Source organism: Syzygium oleosum, unplaced genomic scaffold, assembly GCF_021117445.2.
Source record: "Syzygium oleosum isolate NSW1041296 unplaced genomic scaffold, Sole_v2.1 Sole_v2.10, whole genome shotgun sequence".
Classification (NCBI taxonomy): domain Eukaryota; kingdom Viridiplantae; phylum Streptophyta; class Magnoliopsida; order Myrtales; family Myrtaceae; genus Syzygium; species Syzygium oleosum.
This window is the reverse complement of record NW_026607494.1, coordinates 11,091,291-11,112,573: the sequence shown is the minus strand read 5'-3', so window position 1 is coordinate 11,112,573 and position 21,283 is coordinate 11,091,291. Positions and strand designations below refer to the sequence as shown.

At 41.3% G+C, this 21,283-nt stretch overlaps 2 protein-coding genes and 1 long non-coding RNA gene across 6 annotated transcripts; 2 read left to right on the top strand and 1 right to left on the bottom strand.

The window, feature by feature from the left end:
* Positions 1–7,174: 7,174 nt before the first annotated feature.
* On the top strand, positions 7,175–9,352 carry LOC115679870 (scarecrow-like protein 32). The gene has a single exon (XM_030603584.2). The coding sequence runs from the start codon at positions 7,485–7,487 to the stop codon at positions 8,808–8,810; it is 1,326 nt and encodes a 441-aa protein (XP_030459444.1). The 5' UTR covers positions 7,175–7,484; the 3' UTR covers positions 8,811–9,352.
* A 458-nt stretch (positions 9,353–9,810) lies between these two features.
* Positions 9,811–11,863, bottom strand: LOC130139151 (uncharacterized). 2 transcript variants are annotated; one of them, XR_008817373.1, is made up of 3 exons: positions 11,520–11,862; positions 10,918–11,103; positions 9,811–10,273 (listed from the first exon to the last, which is right to left on the bottom strand). It is a non-coding gene; the product is annotated as an uncharacterized LOC130139151 (long non-coding RNA). The 2 variants fall into 2 exon arrangements; XR_008817372.1 differs by lacking the exon at positions 9,811–10,273 and having other exon boundaries at positions 10,898–11,103; positions 11,520–11,863.
* A 4,574-nt stretch (positions 11,864–16,437) lies between these two features.
* On the top strand, positions 16,438–20,037 carry LOC115679884 (BTB/POZ domain-containing protein At3g22104). Of its 3 annotated transcripts, XM_056315044.1 has the most exons (4): positions 16,438–16,456; positions 16,561–16,939; positions 17,988–19,097; positions 19,323–20,037. In XM_056315044.1, the coding sequence occupies exons 2-4, from the start codon at positions 16,877–16,879 to the stop codon at positions 19,767–19,769; spliced, it is 1,620 nt and encodes a 539-aa protein (XP_056171019.1). In that variant the 5' UTR covers positions 16,438–16,456; positions 16,561–16,876; the 3' UTR covers positions 19,770–20,037. The 3 variants fall into 3 exon arrangements, with proteins under 3 accessions (XP_056171019.1, XP_030459468.1, XP_030459469.1); XM_030603608.2 differs by lacking the exon at positions 16,438–16,456 and having other exon boundaries at positions 16,463–16,939; XM_030603609.2 differs by lacking the exons at positions 16,438–16,456; positions 16,561–16,939 and adding an exon at positions 17,237–17,890.
* The last annotated feature ends 1,246 nt before the right edge of the window (positions 20,038–21,283 follow it).

Here is a 21,283-nt window from a genome sequence, read left to right as displayed (position 1 = left end):
CCAAGACTCTGCGTTCCATCAACCTTTGAACCTTCGAATACGTCTCCCCAAAAGCTTTCAATTTGCCACTTGGGAAAGTATAAAACGAGAGTCAATTGCCAAAGTTGGGTGACATCAAGGACAAGCCCTCCTCTAAGGCTATATTATCTTATCCCTATTCCACTTGACCTTTCATGTTCTCAGTCACTACTTCAAGTGCTGTAATCAGCGCATTGGCAGGAACGAGTTGAAATTGGGAAAATGACTTGTTAGATTTTACATGGGTAATTTATTTGATACATGTTAATGTCTCGTGACCTATAGAAAGCGATCAGTATATGGTTATTATCGGATCAATGGAATGAGTAGTTGGCGCGGTGAAAATAATCGAACCAATAATTTGCGGGCAAGCAAAGGTCATATCAGGGAAGTTGTTATGAGAGGAGGTCGAGCTTTTGAGGTCCTCGTCCATAAGAGAGCCAGGCAAACTGACTTGGAGCTTGATAAAGGGCGTTTTCCCTAGACTCGACATAGTATTAAGAACAAATTTAATGTCAGAAAACATCATCTCTCGAAGTAATTTCCAATAAATCCTCAAAAGCTGTCCTCTCTAGAACAACAAGCATGTTTATACCGAGAGAAACCCATAGGTAACTCTAATTGAAAGTGACAATTGAAAATGATTCGAAAATTCATAAAATGAAACGAAAATAAGAAAAAAAAATTACCTAAAAATGTATGATAATCATGGGTATTGTGACTAAAATCAACCTCAAGTGGGCTTTCCCCAGTTTATAAGAAGTCTAAACGAGCCCTGAACCGCTGTTACAAACTCCCGTCCAGATAAAAAGTTTGTGGTTGTTGACTAAATGGTGCAAATTCTTGTTGGCAACATTTGAATTTAGAATGTTGGAACGCCCTAGAAAGTCATCAACAACAAGGTTTAAATATTCTTGACGGGCATATTGGCATATGCACGGATTAGTAAGATCAGAGGTTCACATATCTCGTGTTGTAAATTTATGGCTGTAATTACCACAGAGCTATACTTAACCAACACGAACTTTCATTATGCCATGTCTTGCTTGGGATTGTGAGGATAAAACATAACCATTGAGCCAACCCTAAATGGACCACCATTCTTGCCCCCAAAAACCCTCACATCAAGTCTGATTAAACCATAATGAAGCAGTGCTTACACTCTCTTGTCCGGATTGCTTAGTTAACAGAAAAGAAAGCACAATTGAAATGGGTCTGGGCTTGTAAAGGATATCACTTTCTCGGCCTGTCTAGTCCACATTCTCTTTTCGCCAGCACAAGAGCCCAAATTGATGGGCTCACATTGAAAGCCCAACTCATCCAGAGGTAAAGCCCATCATTTCGTCATGCTATGCCCGTCGAAATCTGTTTATGCTATAAAGCTAGGTTGAATTAAACCACAACGGTGGTTGGCCGAGCGATAAAGAAGTCACCTGTCCTTTTCGAGTTACGAGTTCGATTCTCACCTCTGAGCAGTTCGCGTTGCGTTGCATAGTTGCGATATATTTTGTGTGGAGAGATTTCTTGAGAGGTAGTATCTTAGTTGGGCTGGGCTTATTAACCTCGAATCTTTGAATTATGGATGGTGCGGAGTAGTTATAGCCAAAATCGAACATCACATAACGAGCATGGTGCCCTTTATGGTATCATCGAGAGGGGTTTGCTATTCCGGTTGCCCAAATAGGCTCGCGTCGGGCTCTCTAGTGCGTGCAGATATGTGCATTTCTCACTCTTTCCTAATTAATAAACACACAAAAAGGAAAATATACTATCATGATACCAGATAAAAAAAAATGAAACCCGATTCCATTTCGAAGTTTCGAAATAATTAATTTCACTTTTCTTCGCACTTATACGATTCGAAAATCTCTCTTGAGTCGATCCAAACGAACCAATCAACAACCCCATGCTGAATGATCTATTCAAAATTAAGAAAAAAAGTGCATAGGGTGCAAAGTAATCCCAACTCCCCAGTACTGATTTGGACCCTCCATGATCTCTTTCCAATTGCTTTGTCTACTAGAAAAGCACAAAATACAAAAATGCCAAGTTAAAGCCATTGACTTACTCAAATTTAATCGGGCACGACCAATTGATCCTCTCCATGGAAGCTTGCGAAACTCGATATTCCTCCGGTGGGAGTGTTTCCCCCTCCTCCTCGTGCAAACCTTGTCATATTCTCTGGATATTTCATTGGTCGATGAGACAAATACGTCGTCCTCTTCCCTTGTTTTTTTCTTTTTCTTTAAGGTTGCCAGAAAATGAAGATCACTAGAGAGCTCGAAATAGTCCAAAAGGGGGGCTCATGATCAAGTTTCTGGTGAAGATCACTATGCTTTATCCTTTATGACATCTTCAACTGGGTTGGCTAGATACGTCAAGCTGGTCTCGAGGTGCTGTCATATTCTCCAGATTCGAGTGGTATATTGATTGGCCAATTATTCTGAATTAGTTCATTAGAAATGACCCTTTTGCATTAGCAGCAAACAAATAGAGAGAAGAGTTCAAACGTTGTGGGTCTCTATCTTTCCCTCCTTTTGTTTTCTTGTTTCTTTGTGAATTTTGTGATACTTTCTATCGATTTGCAGTTGGACTCAACAAGCAATGGTCATCTAATACAATCTTTTGCGCTTAAGGTAATTGCTTGTTGTCCTTTCGGGCACGTATGTGTATTTAATTAGCAAGAAAGAGAATAACAAAAACCCTGGTAATGGCTTAATCAATGGCTAGGAATGGACAAGTATATGTTTCTTCTGTTTTTCATGGAGAATTTTTCATTCGGGTTGTCCACCTGAGTTTTGACTCGGACCCAGCAGATTAATGGGTATTTCAAGGACCACGAATTTACTTCTTGTGAATTTTCCCGTCATGGGAAAAGAAAAAGAAACTAATAAGGGGGAAAATCGCATAGTTCGGCCCTTTTCTTAGACCTAAATGGGGTTGGAGTGGCGATGGCCACACTGATTTTCATCAACCATACGTGTGTTGTGAATTTTGAAATTTCATGTGAAATTTCTATATTTCCCTCTCTTAAGTGAAGATTCGCAAAATTTTCTTAATTTGTCGCCGTCAACTCAAATTTCGACGTTCACCAGTAGAGGGGATTTTCTTCGGATGATGGTAAACTCGAATAGTAAGCACAGACGAGTTTCGAGAGATTTTGCATGTTACATTTTACACGTTCTCATTAACAGTGATCCGCGACGATAATTTAAAATTCAGAAGAAAAACCCTGGCGAAATTTATCGGTAAGAGTATATAAGTTCCTGAAGGTGGCACTATTGTACTTCTCTTTGGCCAAATACTCATGTCATGTAATTCCTTTTCGGTCTTGTCCGCAGTGCGATTTTACATTCAAGACGTTTGAGAAGAGGTGCACGTTTGCTGCCAAAATTTGTTCAATGATTTAAGTAGACAAAGTTGGCCTGCGGAAAACAACTTAAAGCTTTCTTTTATACCTACAGAAGGAACGAGTCATCCAAATCGAAAGATCTCGTTGGATCGCCATTGATAGAGTGATGGAGACATGTCTTGCGTTGGATCACTCCCATCTGCAGCTTTGTCACAGTGAACAAATTCATCGAAAGATGTCCGCTATGAGCCCGAAACCCTAGCTTCCTAGACGACGACGGTTCAAATCATGGCTCTAAGCGCCATCTTTTTTAGCATTTTTTGTTCTATTTCTCTTTTGCATGCCAAGCACGAGAGATAATAACATGCTTTCACTTCTGCAAAACTTGCGACGTACATAAAATTTTCATATTGACGTGTAGATTTGCGTATGAACTCTTCATAATTCTCTTTTAATTTTTCAGAAGTCCAAGCCAACGAATCGATAGTTTTCGTTCCTTACGGAAAGTATCTCTGTCAAAATATTTTTGCCATTTTATTGAAGTTGCAGATGTGAAGGTGTTTGTTAAAAGGAGTTCCGTGTACCAGATAACTTATTATGGAAGATGGGTCTGTTAATATATGGCACAAAGTTGAATGGCCTCTTATATAATAATTGCCAAAAAAGTTATGAACCTATCGTGCAACGTCCTCCAACCATGTTTTACTAAACTGAATTACGAGTCTCGTATAAAAGATGGACGCAAATATGGTGTATAAATGGAACAGAGTCACCACCATCGACGACGACTTCTGACTATGCCGAGACCACCCAACACCCATGAGGATAAAACAACATCTGTGTGTGTGATCGCGCGTGTCGATATCAATGAGGCAAGGTCTACAAATCTTCAGATCTAGAGGGGTGCCGCCTAGATCTTGGCGGTGTGATGGTGCCACCAACACTAGGCAGGAAGCCTAGGTCGAGTTTTTTTTGCCTCTTCTCCCGCTAAGCCGAGCTTTAGCTTGGCCGAAAATCGTCCCTAATGTAGCATCTGCAAAACTACAATAGTTTATATCAGCTTTTAGGGAGCTACCTCATATGGTGTCGGGGTATTGTAGTTTTACAACATGTATTACCAAACATATAAGTTACATTACTTCTTAATACATTCACAACGCAATACAACTACAACACAATCACTTATACCAAATAGATGCTAATCTCTCACCAATTAATTTTGTATGCTTGTAATTTTGTTTAGCACTAAACATCTTCCTTGACATGCAAACTCATCACATGTATATATGCAGAAGATAACACACTAATGAAAGTAGAACAATAACACAAAAATCAATAACACATTAATGAAAGTACTCGATAAAAAAAATTTCTGCTGAAACTTTTTTTATCCAGTACCTCAACTTGGGAGAATAATTTATGTTAATTTTTTTGAAAAATCAAGTATTTGCAAGCCAAAGCCAAATGATGATGTGGCCCAGGGGATACCAGCCCCAGACCATCCTTTCACGTAATTGTGGATAATTTCGACTTTTAAGCGCAGGTGAGAGAGAGAGAGAGAGAGAGAGAGAGAGAGAGAGAGAGAGAGAGAGAGAGAGAGAGTACGATTTAGATTTGATTTCAGATTCAGCATTTTTTTAGGCTTTATCTAATGGGAGAGTGTGTTTGGACTTTGGTCTTAAATTCAGCCTTTTTTAGTCTCTATTCAAGGGGACAACAGTTTTGGGTGGTTAGGGAATTAGGTAGTATTGAACTCTTTGATTTTAGGAGGGTTGCTATGATATCAGAATCTTATTAAAGAGTGCTCTCGAGGTGTACATCCGGCAAAAGTTTTTTCATTTTCAATAGATTGATTGTGCGTGAAATAACAAAAACAGGGTTTTGAAAACGACAAAGTTTCTTCATATGGATGTTTAAGAAGTGCCCTTGAAGCACTCATTAACAAAATCCGATGCTACTTCTCTCTTAAATCGAGAAAATTCCTATTATTTTTGTTTTGTGTAACTCCTCATAACATTTGATAAGCAAAGATCTATTTCATTTAGGTGTCTGCTATCCAACCTTTGGCATTGACCTAGTTCAAGGCCTCGATCTCCCCTCCCCTATCCTTGACGAGGACAAAGGAGGTTTTGGGGGTTAGGGACCCCTATGTCATCACAGTGCAGTCTCGAGTGACATCTGATCTAGTGTGTGAGCCTAGCGCCACCCGCGACCCATTACTTATAAAGAGAGAAAGGCCGAGGGAGTTGCAGCAGTGGTTGCTTGGAGATAGACCCATGGTGGGGGCGGCGGGGTTGAGCCGGTGTTAGAGGCAGTGGAGATGTGATCGTGGCCGGTGATTGAGATTGGCTTGGTGTTTGACTAGGGGGTTCAGCATTGTGCATAGTGAACAGATGGAACCAAGAGCAATAAGGGAAAGAAAAAGGCAAAAGAAAGGGAAAAAAAAGCATGACCAATCTTAACTGTTTAATTTATTTATTGTTATGTGTTTAGATCATAAGGGCAACTTTACCCAACTTAAGAGGATGACAACTTTAGAATATCTCGATCCTTAAAACATTTACTCCTTTAGAACATTTCCTAACAGGTACCTACCTATGGCCAAAAGGCAAGGCTACAGATATGAACAAAAGCTCAAAAAGGACACGGATTGCGGTTCGCAGATAGTATATATGTGCAAAACTCTTCCACCATTATATGTCCCTTTAACCAATACATGGAGTGACGATTTTTAAAGTATAAAAAAATTCCCAATCCGTCCTCCTTCAGGTCCTTTTGACAAAAAGTCGATCAAGTTTGTCCTACGTGGTGGCTGGACATGGCGCAAGCGGCCAATCTGAACCCCTCATGCGTATCATGTATCGTGTGGAAGGATGGCAATGGAGGGTAACCATCAATCGCTAAGCTCGATGCCAGAATCCATTTGATTTTATTCTTAAGATTATAATACTAACGATTGCCTTGTCTTGATGGGCAGTCCAGGGTCTCGAGCTCGACAAGAATTTGGCCGGCTGAGACAGCTTAGTTAACCTACTCTTTACCTCTCTTTCAAGAGGAAGTTGGTGCAGCCGAGAATATGAAGTGGGAGAGAAATAATGAGCAATCTGCCAAAGCAAGACGATGAATACATATTCGGAGGGAGAGTATCTAGGGTAAAAGTCGACAAACATGTGATTAACATAGATAGTTGGGAAAGACTAGTTCTTAGTGTATAGGCCTACCAATCAAATCGAGTCGAAAGAAAGTACATATTGAACATATGTTAGTTTATTAATCATGCATGTAGCTTTGCCACAAGGGGTGTGTGTGTGGCTTTGTCCAGAGTTTTGTGAGCTTTATTCAACAGAAGAAGTCATGCATAACTAGTTTAATATACTATACCCTCACTTCGTAATGAACTGACCAAACAATAGTGATGTCCACTTCACGAAACATTGCCCGTTATTGCTTCCCTATAATCCCAACGACCCTAAGCAAAATACCCATTATTTTTCTCAACTGTCGTTCCCCGTTTGATTCACTTCTCAAGTCCTATGATATAGCCTTACGTTAATTGTTATCAAATTGGATCCTTCAATCATTGAAAAATGGCGAGGGATATATGAATGATTGCTGAAAGAAATTAGTAATTTATACATATATAGTAGAGGTGACAAAAGTTAGACTGAGAATGATGCGGTGCTAAATGGGATCTTGAGCTACTTCACATGTAATGGGTTCTTAATATCTTAACATATCATTACACAACTAGGAGCTCTCTCTCTCTCTCTCTCTCGCCTTCCTCTATATATATATAGCTCAAGTATAGGCAAATCTTGAACACCACTTAACTCAACATCTCTCACAACCAGATAAAAACCCTAGCTCTTCAATCCCCTCCAAATCCTGAACCCCACTCAACTCAACATCTCCCACAACCAGATAATCCCCTAGCTCTTCAATCCACTCCTCCAATACCCGCCCGACCCGTGTCAAACAAATCAACTCGCATGGACCAGAAAGAAAATGGAAACTTCTGATACACACCTTCCCTTCGCCATCTAAGCTTCCATGCACGTTACGGCAGCAAAATCCTAATTATCTTCTCGACGAGAAAGCTTCATTTCGGTTCATAATGAAAGCTGAATTGCGGGGAAACACGACGGCGTCGATTTATCTGCAAAACCTCAATCTCTTCAACACCCAGCAGAGTTCGCTTTCCGGCGCGCTCAAAGGGTGCCTCGGAACCCTGGACGCGGCATGTATAGAGAAGCTACTGCTTCACTGCGCGAGCGCGCTCGAGCGGAATGACGTCACTTTGGCCCAACAGGTCATGTGGGTTCTCAACAACGTGGCTTCTTCCACAGGTGACCCTAATCAAAGACTTACTTCGTGGTTCTTGAAAGCCTTGATCTCTAGAGCGTCTAGGTTATGCCCGACGGCTGTCAATTTCAACGGCAACGGGATTGTTGAGAGGAGATTGATGAGCGTGACCGAGCTAGCAGTGTACGTCGATCTCATCCCTTGGCATAGGTTCGGATTTTGCGCGTCCAACAGCGCGATCTATAGGGCGATTCAAGGGCATTCGAGGGTTCACATCTTAGATTTTAGCATCACTCATTGTATGCAGTGGCCTACGCTCATTGACGCCTTGGCTAAGAGGCCCGAAGGCCCTCCATCGCTAAAGATCACGGTGCCGTCTTGTGGGCCACCGGTCCCTCCCCTGCTTAATGTACCAAGCGAGGAGATTGGTCTTCGTTTAGGTAATTTTGCGAAGTTTAAGGATGTGCCATTCGAATTCATCGTGTTGGATGACTCACCCAATGCATCTGAATCGGCTAATACTTTTCATTTCGAATCAGTCCTGAGTCAATTGAGCTCGTTAGATCTGAATCTCGCGGATGATGAGGCTTTGGTCATCAATTGCCAAAATTGGGTAAGATACTTGTGTGATGAGCCAAATGGGGGTGATTATCAAGATGCCTCTTTGAGAGATGTTTTCTTGGACATCATAAAAGGGCTTGACCCTAATATAGTGGTTGTGGTTGATGAGGATGTTGATTTGAGTGAGCCAAGTCTGGCCTCAAGAATCACAACTTGCTTCAATTATTTGTGGATCCCGTTCGACGCGTTGGAGACTTTCTTGCCCAAGGATAGTTGCCAGAGGCTGGAGTACGAATCGGACATCGGCCATAAGATCGAGAACATCATGGGATTCGAAGGGTTCCAAAGGGTAGAGAGGTTAGAGTCGGGCAGTAAATTAGTGCAAAGGATGAAGAATGCCGGGTTCTTGAGCCTGCCCTTCTGCGAAGGGACCATAAGCGAGGTCAAGTCCTTGCTCGATGAGCATGCCAGTGGCTGGGGGATGAAGAGAGAAGAGGATACGTTGGTGCTCACTTGGAAAGGGCACAACTCGGTCTTCGCCACGGCTTGGGTCCCCGGCAACGGATACGAGAATTGAAATGGGGGGAGTCAATGCGGAGTCATTCCTTGCACAAGACCCGAGCTGATCAGTCGGACTGTGTGCAAGCGCCTGAATCAACCGACGCAGTCCGTGGAACGGAGACAAGACAACTCTTTGGGATCGCTCTGGACAAGAATTTCGTCTCATGTGAAACTCGAGCCTTATCTTAAGATGGCCATATAGGTGGCTTGTACGAACTGCCACATGATGGCTGTTCTTTCCTCGGTGGTCCATGAGGTGCATGTAGAGACAAAATGGCGCTTCGTGCTTTTCATGTTTGTCAAAAACAAAAATGCTGCACAAAAAGGGCGTTTGGACAGAAGGAGGAAAACGGCAACAGAGTTTTGAGAATAAGATCGTGCCGCTCTCGCTGTGTTCGAGCTCTCCTTAAAGTGTGATTCACATGAAAGTGAAGAGAGAGAGAGAGAGAGAGAGATGCGTTGTTTTGTCTCTGTACAATGGACAAAATCTCTTGGAACATAGTTTTAGATTTGAAGACTCCTGTGCAGAATATTTCTATAGAATATGTTTTCTAGCTACCCACTCATGATACAAGCAAGTTTACTGTATTCTCATTATATTTGCTGCTCTTTCGCGACATCTTGGACACATATTAGAAGACTACTGCTTCAGATTACTGAAAGCCATCCAGTCCTAGAAGACTACTACGTCTTGGACACATGAATATGGTATTTTTCTTTCGGTCGAAAAGAAAGTTAATTTCATTTGGTCAAAGATAGTATGAGGTCAACATTGATAACAATATTATAAGCATAATAAATCCCATAGAGGTTGGGGACTTAGACAGCCGATTAGAGGGGACGATCCCTTTCCGGTGAGTTTTAACAACCCAATTCGCAATTTGATTTGCTTCGCATGGGCAATGGGCTATGTTGAGCCAGAAGCCTCTTGCACTCTCCATCGAAGGGCCCATGGGCATAAATATGGTATTAAAAGATAAAGATATCGAGATTACTTTGATTGAGAGAGGGGGTAATGTTAATTAGAAATATTGAATCAAATCTTGTGATCGAAGAGTTGTAACTTGGTCATTTAACATAGAAAAATGACGTGTTTTACATAATAAGGTGTGGAATAGCGCCTCACTAAATCTCCTCCATATTACATATGAGATAACAAGTTTTTGACATGATTCCTGCTTTGGACAGCAATAGATGGAGAATCTTCTTTCTTTCTTTTTTTCCTTTTTCCTCTTGACTTTTGAACGAGTTTTAGAAGTCGAAAAACAACTTTATCATTTGGACAGGGTAACAATTTGAACCTTTGGCACATGGAGGGTATAGACATGAACTCATGTCATTTTCCCAGAACGTTAACGTTTGAATTGAAACTTCATCTTTTGCCCGTTGAATGCTTCCGGTTCAAACTTACTCCAGTTTTCTGGCGATACAGATCAGGAATGAGGACCACGACCTTTTGTTATAGAACAGTCGCATTCACTTCGCATCATAGACAGCAAAGACAAGAACGTTAAATTTCAGTTTTCTATTAAAGCTTTTGAACTTAGCCAAAGGTTATACCACCAAAATGGTGTTGGAGTTGGCGAATACTTCGGGGACCCTTGTTTCTCACACCAGGTACGCCCACGTGAGCTTAGGGAAACTGAAGTGTTGTCCGACGACATGTGACCTATGCGTCGCGGAATGCGGGGTTCGGGCGCGCGCCCACTGCAGTGCTCCTGCCGGTCAGCCGGGCAGGGGGTTCGGGGCGCCCCGGCACGGGTTCCATTGCCGGTCATGGCGGCCAGCCCGCCGCCGGTGAGCGGGCGGGGCTCGGGGCGGCGCCCGCGCCTCAACGGGTTTGGGCGACCGTATGGTGCGATATTAAGAGATTTCATATAGGTTTAGGTTTTGGGCCCGTTTGGGGCATATATATATTTTGCTCGTTTTTCGATCATTGTAACGAGTTGAGTGGTCAAACCGAAAAAAAACATAGTGAAATCTCTTTGCGGGACGTAGCCCTAATCGAGGGTGAACCTGGGTAAATTCGTGCATCGTCTATTTTCTCTGTTTTCTGCGTGATCGTTCTGTTTCGGTTCTCGATACGACCCTTCAAATGGAAGGTGAGAAGGAAGCGATTTTACTAGTATCGGAAAGGTCTTCTGCCTTCCGATGTTATTATGCAATAACGAGACTATATTATAAGCAATATAGCACAAACAAAACTTGTGCAAGCCCCTTGTGAAATCTACATAATCTGTCGGTGTCATACGCTTTAGCGAGATGCGAAAATTGCTCCCCATTCGCACCACTGGGAATCAGCTCTCTTGCTGCCAAAAAGAGTTGTTACTAAAGCTTCTACTGCCAAAAATTAGTTGTGGCTAAAATGATTAATTGTCACTGAAACCAGACTCTTTTGGCCACTGTTCGCGACAAACTTAGCATCAAAGCTCCTAACAAGCCACGAAGGTCAAGATCCTGTGACCATATATGTCTCTATCATTAAGAAGAGAACTTACAGCGGCGACTTGTTATATGAAGGCTAAAACTATCCCAAATAATCCTTTTCTTTCACCTCTGATGGCAGATAAATCACTTTTCAGACATCTTAAAAAAATTCATAAGAATATGCAGAGCAGATTTCTAATGGAAGTTTATCATAGTAAAAATGTCAATTATTCATGATGCATGGAAAAAAACAGAAAGAACTAGCCAAATCAAGTATCGAAGAACTAATGGGTCATACCGCTGGACATGAGGATCGAACTGCTAAGTATCAACGTCCATCTTCTGCTGTGTGAAGAGTAGCTAAAGACAAATCTCATAGTTTGCTCCTGGCAAGGATGATTCCTGGAAAGCGAGCATTGAATCTCTTGAATTGAGGTAGAATTCATTAGCAATAAAGGGCTGAACCAGGCCCAGTTTGGCACTTCACCAATAAGGCCCGCTTGGTACATGACTCTCTCTCTCTCTCCCCACAAAAGTTGGAATCGAATTCAAAAGTTCAGGGAGTCAGCAGATCACATTGCGGCAAGATGGGGGCAATGTCTCTATGAATACAGATTTGGGGATTTAGTTTTAAGGTATCACGTGAAGATGCTGAAGCAAGAACGACCATTTTTTTTGCATGCTTTTGAATGCGATCTTGCAGGATGGGAGTCTCTTTCCTTTATTCATGGATACCACATGAATTGCCTGCCACTTGCATGCCCCCATCACATCATCAACACATGTCCTCCATTAATTTCCACAAAAAATTGGTTTCCTTTTAGGACCAAGCCCCATTTCTTGCCTCCTCGTGTCTAAACCCGCCAAGTTAACGTTATTTTAAGTTGATCCACACCCGATGGAAGTAATACTCGACAAATGACCAAGTTGAAATATGGTCCTAGGTTAATAAGATGAGCAGAGTAATGTAAGCTTCAAGAAGCATGCGAATATATTCTATGTCTTCTTTTTAATTCCATAAAAATCGAGAAGCAATACGTAAAACCTCCGAGATCTGTGTGGTTAACACTCCGCAGTCACCTTGTCTTTGTGCACAGGGTGGAATCAAGGGTTGTGAAGCCGTGAGGAGATGTACGCACGAGCTCGTGCATATATACAAGGCCTGTAAGAATTGTATGGAAAACTGACGTGGGGTTTATTTCGACACCCTGTACAAGTCCAATGTAGAAGAATGGCGAATGAGATTATGAGAATTCGCTGGTAGAGTGACTGACTGATTGGGATTGATAAGATGAGAAATTCAGCTCTTCTCGTTTTAGAGAATTTTCATGGAAAGCCTGTTTATAAATTTAGGATGGGTGCATGCACATTAGGATAACATTAAATCCACAAACCAGCGATGTGAAAGAGATTCCTTTTAATAATTCAAATTAGCGTTGTGAATAAAGATGAATTTTGAATCTCAATCCGAGAGAAACAAGAGTTAAACATCAGCAATCCTTTTTCCTTGTAATTTTCCATCCATTACAGATTCTGCTCGATCGATTTGCCTAGGCAAAAGGTGACATCGAGGATCCCACAAATTTAAATTCGAAAATTAACCTAGTATTATATCTTCTGTCGATGACATAACTTTGGTTGGAGGATCATACCTAGATTTAACAATCTATAAAAATAACCAAAAAGGGCGTAGAAGGCACGCTCCTACAAATATTGAGATATGGTACGGGACCCATGATTTGACGTGCAATCCAATTTTTTTTTCCCTACTTTGAGCTGGATTGCTAGTAGAGAATGCATGTAAATTCTAGAGACTAGCTACTTCTTGATGAGATTCTCGTGATCATGTGGTCTAATTAAGTTAATGAGATTCTTTTTGCCATAATTGGCTTAATCAATGTCGATCAAACCACCATGTTACTCTTCGCAGGGACAAAGCTAGGAATTTTCGATGGTGGTGGCAAAAATACATATTTCATTTAGAGTGTTTAATCGGAAATTTGACGTTCATTTGGACCTTTAACACGATCATCATATAGAGGAAATATCAAGTTTGAGATTACTCGTTACACCCACTCCAAGTGACCACCAATTCACGTATCGTATAAGTTTTAACCACATCTACTCTACACATGGCCATCAAGAGGATTAAAATTTCCTCATCAATACCCATCTGCAATTTTCATACCTATATGATTGGATAACTTTTCATGTGTCCTAGAATATCTATCTATGTGAAATAAGTTGAAATGGTCTAGTCTTTTTACAAAATTTTATCGCATATGTTTTTTTTTTTTTTAACTTCGAAGCATTCGACACAAAAAAAAAAACCTTTGAAGCATAACCACATTACATTTGGTAAATACAATTCACTTTTTAAGATAGTACTATGATTATTCTTCCTGTTTTTGTTGTACTTGGATTTTTATTTTTTTTTGCTGTAACTTGGCGATATATTCCATGATCCATGAGAGATCTTAAAATCAAAATCAATGTATAAATTGTTTAGCCGGGGACAAAATTAAACATGTGAGAACAAGACTCGATTTTCATTAAAAGAATGCATGTTAGGAGAAAAAATCTTGAAGTGCCCCCACCGAACATATAATGGCGCCGTCTCGGGATTCGTATCGAAGCACTTCTTAAATCATATGAAATTGAAAAGCGACAAAATTTTTAGAAAATGATCGTGTGCATCGCATCAATAACTCCCATTCGAGCTTAAGCGGACTCAACGTGCGATAAATCAACCGACCGTGTCAGTATGAGCCGTACCACGAGCAATGTGTTTTTTCGTGCCTCTAATACGCATCCAGCTATCTGTCACGATTCTCTCGAGCTATTATTTCGCCAAGCCATGTATTATCGCCGTCTTTCTGTATTTATGGCAATTTGTAACATAAACAAGAATACGCATACGTATTTCTCGATCAATGATGCTTATGGACGACAGAGGAGATGATTGGCTAATGATTGATGGTGCATTGACCATGGCAGGATGTCGAACGCGGAGCTTTGGTGGGGGGGGGGGGCGGGGGGGCGAAGGGAAAAAGAGAGAAAGGACCATGAAGTTTTGAGGGGACATCATGTTGCCCCTCGGGAAAAGGTCAATAAATGATGTCCTAATCATAATGGTGTAGGTGGTAATCTCATCAGGTTCACCCGCCCCCTTCAGATCTGACGGCCAAGACCGCTGCTTGGACCGACCTTTTTTGTGGATCCCACCGTGGGGGGATTTGATGCATGATGGGACTTTGATCCGACGGCTACAAAAAGCAGCGTTTCTAATTGTACTTTTATTTCTTTTCTAATTGTACTTTCTCAGGAGGTAAAAGTAGCCTATATTTACTCTGCCCTGTTTTTTTTTTTTGCATCATGAGTAAATTCTGCAGAAATTGGTAATTATAGAGTTGCTCTGGTCTGCTTTTTTGGTGGGTAAATCTTGAAAGGACCCAAAAAAAAAAAATTAGGTTGCCAATTAAATAATTGAACGAAAATTGAAAAGGTGTCATCCGATTGGGAGATAGACGACCATCACGTGATGATGCCTGCTGAGACCATCCACGTGATCTATCAATTAAAAATGCAAAACATTTTATGAGACTGTAAAATAGTTTTTGAAGTGGATGTCCATTAATTATAATGTTTCGCAATATAATAATTCAAATACATTATCATAACTTGAACATCGATGCATCGAATGATCTTTCTCTAGAACGTTGCGAGCTTTGGAAATGGAAGACAAAAGTCCACGTTGTTTGGGATGTCTCCCTTGTCAAATGTCAAACATGCTTGGGTGCACGACAGAAGATTCGGCTCCCCGCCATATCAACTGAGGCACTAGCTCGAGTCTTGGTTTGCATCATGCCTGATGAAGTAGAATAGGATTTGATTTTTTCTTATTTGAGATAGATTTCCTTGTCACCCCCCTTAAGAAAAGAAGAAGAAAATCTTGCATAGGGTCCTTGCATTATAGCTCGTACTAGAAGTGTCTATCCTTTGGAGAAATTCATTGCGCAATCTAAAAAAGGGTAAAAAGTAAAAACTTCACTATGCTCTTCTCCCCCACTAAATTAGGTTAAAACCTAGTGTTGACAATATTGTTGTGTTTGTGTAGAGGTAGACCTAAAGAGTATGTCCAATTTGGTCAATTCAACTGTGGAGTTATGTTAGTACATCACTCTCAAATGTCTAGATGGGCTAACATATCTCCATTCATATAAATAAATGGTAACATCATGATTATGCGCATTAAATAAACAAAAACAAGCATGCACCATTTGACCATTTAAATTAACTTTCCCGCCAAAGGCCAAATCCCGTGAAAAACCCTGGTTTTGGAGGGAACTAAAAAACACAATTCATTAGGCGAATGAACCACGCGGTAAATTTGTTCTCACGTGTTGTCCTCCGAAAGGTCACGCGGCAACGGCGCGACTTTCTAATGACGTGACCCGCCGAGGAGACGGGGTTGTTACGATAAAAAACCGATTAGTCGATCTTCAACTAGCGCCCCCCCAGACACTCGAATTCGATGAAAGATCATCATGATTTGGTTCTAAAGAGGAGAAAGTAAAGAAGCCAAGAAACCAACGAGAGCCAGATCTTCAGCCGGGCCCAATCTGCGGACTCGTTGGAAAGTTGACCCCAAGTCACCATCCTATTTTCCTCCTCCATTAAAGTCCAAGCGGGGCCATCTTTGCATTTCTATGCAAATATTATATCAGAGGCACTGCAGTGCAAAGAAAAGAAGATGAAGAAAATGTGCACTTTTAAGGAGCACATCACAAGGGAAAAAGGAGAGAAAAAAACTTACTTTAATTGCAAGAGAAAAGAGAGGAACTGTTGAGTTGAGCAGGCTCTGATATGTTGCGCAGAGTCAAAGCAGATTAAGGACGGTGGTGGTTAATGCGCGACTACAGAGCTGCAGAGGTGTGAAGATGGGGAATGTGATCAGAAGAAGCAAGAACCTTGTGTGAGTTGTAAGCTTGGAATCGTCTCAGAAAAGGAAAAAAAAAAATGAAAAGACAAAATCCCCATCTTCCATTTTGCTTCTAATAGCTGATCATAATGATAATAACTTCTCTGTGCTGTATTTCTTCCGTTTTCTTGAGGCATTATACAATAAATTTGCAGGCAAGCCAGACACTGTTAACTAGGTCACTTCGCTCTCTCCCTCTCTCTTACACAGTCTCTCTCTCTCTCTCTCTCTCTCTCTCTCTCTCTCTCACTGGGGTAGACATTGACACTATTATATTCTTCTCCTGTGTCTTTACTCCCCTTGTTGCCTCTTCACATTCTCTATTCTCTCTCAGACTCTCCTTCTCTACACTGCACAGGAACACCAGAGAGAGGGAGAGAGAGAGAGACCATACTTTGCTTCTGCACCAATCGACCACTTACTAGTACTGTGTCCCTACACGACAAAAGCCCATTTGCTTCGAAACGCCATCGACAAAAGAAAGAAACCCAGTCGCCGGTTTTTTCTCTGTTTGTCTTCTTTCCCCATCTCCGAATATGGCCTTGTTTCTTGTTCCCCACTTCTCAGTTTCTTCCCCCCTTACATCTCTGTCTCAGTTTGTTGGCTAATCTTTCTGCCCCCTTTTGAATTTTTGTTTCGTTGCCCGAGAGTCCGGGGTTTTATTTACTCGGGTCATGGAAGCTTTCTGCGATCTTCAAGTGGACGTCAATGGCGAAGAGACTTTTATTGTGAACAAGGTGATTCTTCTGCAACCGAGCTTCATTCTCCCCCCAAAAAAATGCAATCTTTTTCCTCTTAACCTCGGTATTTTCCAATGGCTATCGATTGCCCACTGTGAGCTATGTTTCTTTGTTTCGTAATTTCAGTTTTGCAGTTCCAAAGTTTCGTTCTTTGATGGGGTTGTAGTTTTTCAATGGGTTTTTGCATTCAAATTTAGCAGCTTTTACTTTCCTTCTTCCTCCCGCAAATTTTTCTCAACCAAAACTCACCCTTGTCATCGAAATTGCAGTTTTTGACGGAACCGTCCACCATTAAAATCTGCAAGTTGCAACTATGTTGGCTGAATGTGGGTCATAGGAACAAGACCCTTTCTTTCATGCACCTATTCTGGGTTGTATGCACACACAGTTCACATTGAAAAAGCTCGTGGCTTTATGTTCTGTTTCGGCTGTGTAATTTATTGGAGTCGTTACAGGCCTTAAATGCACATCCCCTTCCTTTGCTTCTATCCAATTTCAAGTCCCCTTTTTTGTGGTGGCGTGTCAAAAGTGTTGCTTTCCTGGCCATTTATTACTGTTCTCACCCTTCTTTGCTGGGCTGTGCTGCCGATACCGATCGTTGCTCGTTTGTTATTTTTACTTTTTTTTTTACAATGCAAATTTAATGCCTAATAACGACCTCTCACCTCTCTGTGGCAAGAAATTTGTTGAGAGAATCTGCTCTTTCTGTTTTGTTTTGTTTTTTTCCTCTTACTGTAAGTTTCCTGGTTTTGCTAAACTCAGGAGATTAAATCCTTCTGTGCATTTGACTACTCCAAGGCTTCATTAGGAGAGTGATTGCGAGTTACTTAATGTAATTGATAGGTTTCTCTACCAAAACTAGTTTCTAGATTTTTGTAAGTCTGAATTCATAGATTTATTCCTATTTTTCCTGGTGTGTTCTCTGCCAAATTTTTCTTGAAGAAATTGGTATTCCTTGCAATTCTTCACTTTGATAGTCTGGGAATTGTAGTGGGGTACTTTTTTTCTTGATGGGCTGACTCGGTTTTTGTGTGAATCTTTGCAGAAAATCATCTCTTCATATTCGGGAAGATTGGGCAAATTGTTCAGCAAATCAAGCTGCTCTACTAGGAACCTGAAAGTGATATTCAATGACTTTCCAGGAGGAGCAGAGAGCTTTGAGCTCATGTGCAGGTTCTGTTACAATAATGGCAAGATCGAAATAACTCCTCTCAATACAACCCTCTTGAGTTGTGCTGCGAATTTCATGGAGATGAGCAATTCTATCTCCGGAAACGATAACTTAATCGAACAAACAGAGAAATCTCTTGAAGAGATCAGACATTGGACCTGGTCTGAACTTATGGCTGCGCTCAGGCAGTGCCAAAATTCTTTTCCAGTGGCGAGTAAATCTGGCCTACTCGAAAGATGCTTGGATTCTATCACTCTGAGAGTAGCATTGGCAAGTGAACCGAGTCCAAGTCCGTCGACTTCTTCATCGGATTATTCCGGGGTCCGGTTTTCGTGCGACACGAAGAGCACGGAGAGTTTGAAGAACAGCTTCTCCCGAGCGACGTGGTGGTTTGAAGATCTCTTAATCACGGATGTGAGTTTGCTTGAGATGATGGTCAGGTCCATGATTAAGCAAAAAGTCGAACATGGTACAATTAGCAAGTTCCTCTTCTTTTACCAGAAATCCAAGTTCCATAATGCCGGGCCTCACGAGAAGTGCAAAATCATGGAAATGGTCGTCGATTTGCTCTGTAGTCTGGAGCTGAGTTCCGTCCCTTGCAAAAGCTTATTCGGGATTCTGAGAGTTGCTCTGGGGTTGAACATAAGCAAAGGTTGCCGAAACAAGTTAGAGATTATGATCGGCTCTCAGATGGATCAAGCGACATTGGACAATTTGCTCGTTCCATCTCCTCAAGGGACGAACTCTTTGTATGACACAAATGTTGTACTGAGGCTAGTGAAAGCATTTCTGAAGGAAGGAACTTGTGATGTGCCTGAAGTGCAGTTGAAGAAAGTGGCTAACTTAATGGATCTGTATGTAGCTGAAGTAGCGCCTGATCCATGTTTGAAACCTTCGAAGTTCCTCGCTTTGGCTATGGTCCTTCCCGATTCTGCAAGGGACTCGTTTGATGACATGTATCATGCTGTGGACATGTACCTAGAGGTACTCAATTCAGCTGCGTCATTGTTGCTATTAAGGATATTGATCAAAAAACCTTCCTAAAGATCTCATACGTTAGCTTAATTTATCCGTATCCTCGGTAGATTTCATGCTCAAGCAGGGACCTTTGGAAGCTTGATTTAAAGATTGAAACTTCGTCAATAAAATACGATTTTTAGCTCAAATGTTTGGTTTTCTTGGACTTAATTCGGTTTCTCTTTCTATCAGGTGCATGCAGGATTGTCTGAAGAAGAAAAGATCAAGATGTCCCGTGCCTTGAATTATAGGAAGCTCTCAGCCGAAGCTTGCAAACATCTTTCGGAGAATTCAAAGTTCCCATCCAAGATCATCGCGCAAGCTGTGAATTCTCAACAATTCAAGCTCAAAAGCTTGATCCGAGTGTCCAGCAATTCTAGTGCCTTCACCAGTTCACCATGCAGTTTCAGTGACAACATCAAGAAAGACGAGGCAGGCGAACAGATAGTACTCTATGCAGGGGACCTTGAACTTTCAACCGATAATGTGAGGCTCAGGGCTCAATTGCAAGGGATGCAATCGAGGGTGACGGAATTAGAGAAACTTTGCCGGAAAATGCAGAATCAAATGGCCAAGGTACTCAGATCGAGAGTGTCGTCAAGCCACAAAAGCAGATCTTTACCGAGGCTATGCTCATGATAATACTAGGCAAATAACTTATGAATCTTCTGTCTTCATAGATATTTGTGAGGGTTGTATAGCAAGAGCAATGTGTCCTTATGCTTGCTTTTTTTGTTTTGCCCACCTTCTCTTTTTGTGCAAATTGAGCTTGAGGTCAATGGTGAGTTGTTTCTTTTACAAGAGATTCAGATCATGGTTGTACAGCTACAGGGAAGAGGAACGAGAGCTTGCGCTTTTCCAGACAAAAAGCACGGAATATATTAACACATGCATGTTCTTGGTGTCATGTCTCCAGGGTCAAGTCCTTTTCCATGTCACTCTCACACATGACAATTGATAATTGCCAAATTGGCTTGTCCTCTTTACAGTTCACAAAACCGAGCACCAAACCACAGGGCTTTGAAACTTGACTTGCTGTCTCTAACTCTTGCTGAGCATCACGGCACAACTGATATCTTATGACCAGTTTTTTACATGAATAATCACTAAACAATGCTTAATTTCCTCATCCAATCAAAGAGAAAGAACCTTAGTACATGTCCTGTGACAGTAACAATGGCTCACAACATTGCAATTTGTACCCACCACATGATTAATTACATAGGAAAGGTTTTAATTTCGAGAAAGATTAACACTGGGGAATGAAGACAACTCAGTGGTTGACCTGCCAGAACAGAATGACAATATTTGAGTAGATGTACAGGGCACATCTGGTTGCCCAGAGAGAGTGAGATTTGCTATCAGCAATATTTTTTTAGTCACTCTTTTGGACAGTAGCTATTTGTATAAACTTCTAACTATAGTAACATATATATATTTAATTACATAAGTACTTGGCATTGATTGGAGGTAGGTACCATGTCTGAGTCCCAACTTCCAAGAATACCAAACCTTCATATTCCACCAAAAAAAAAATATATTTGATTCTTTCTTCTTGCTGTACTGAAGAAAGAAGATTAACTGGATGACCATATTTTACTAGATCGCCTTGCATGCCAGTGGTGTATCTGGCGTTCCCTCTGATACACCATTGACTAAATACCATCTTCAATTCTTGGGAGATGCAGAACCCCTAAAAATATGTATTTATCTATCTCCTAGATAAAGAAATAAGATTAAACGAGAATATAATGGAATTTCTGCATTTTCATACTATTTAAAATCCAAATAGCTTAATTTTAAACGGCACGGCTAATCACCTTTCAAGATGGGTTTACGCGAGATGGTTCAGCCATTAAAAAACTCGATTTAACAATGTTCAAATTACGCTTTGGGTTCCTCAACGAGCATTTGTTTTGGGAGAGATGTCTTGCCTGATAATTAAATGTCCACATGATCAGTTCTTCCAAAAGAAACAAAGGAATATTCGTCCCAACCAGATTGCAAATCGGAGACCCCACAGGGGAAGATGGTATGAACTGGGGGTGAGCACGGGCGGCCCGGGCCTCAAGGCGAATGTGGCCCGGCCAGTACAGATCGGGCCTGGCATTTACAGTCTACAGCTATGTAATTATACACGCGGCACGACAGAT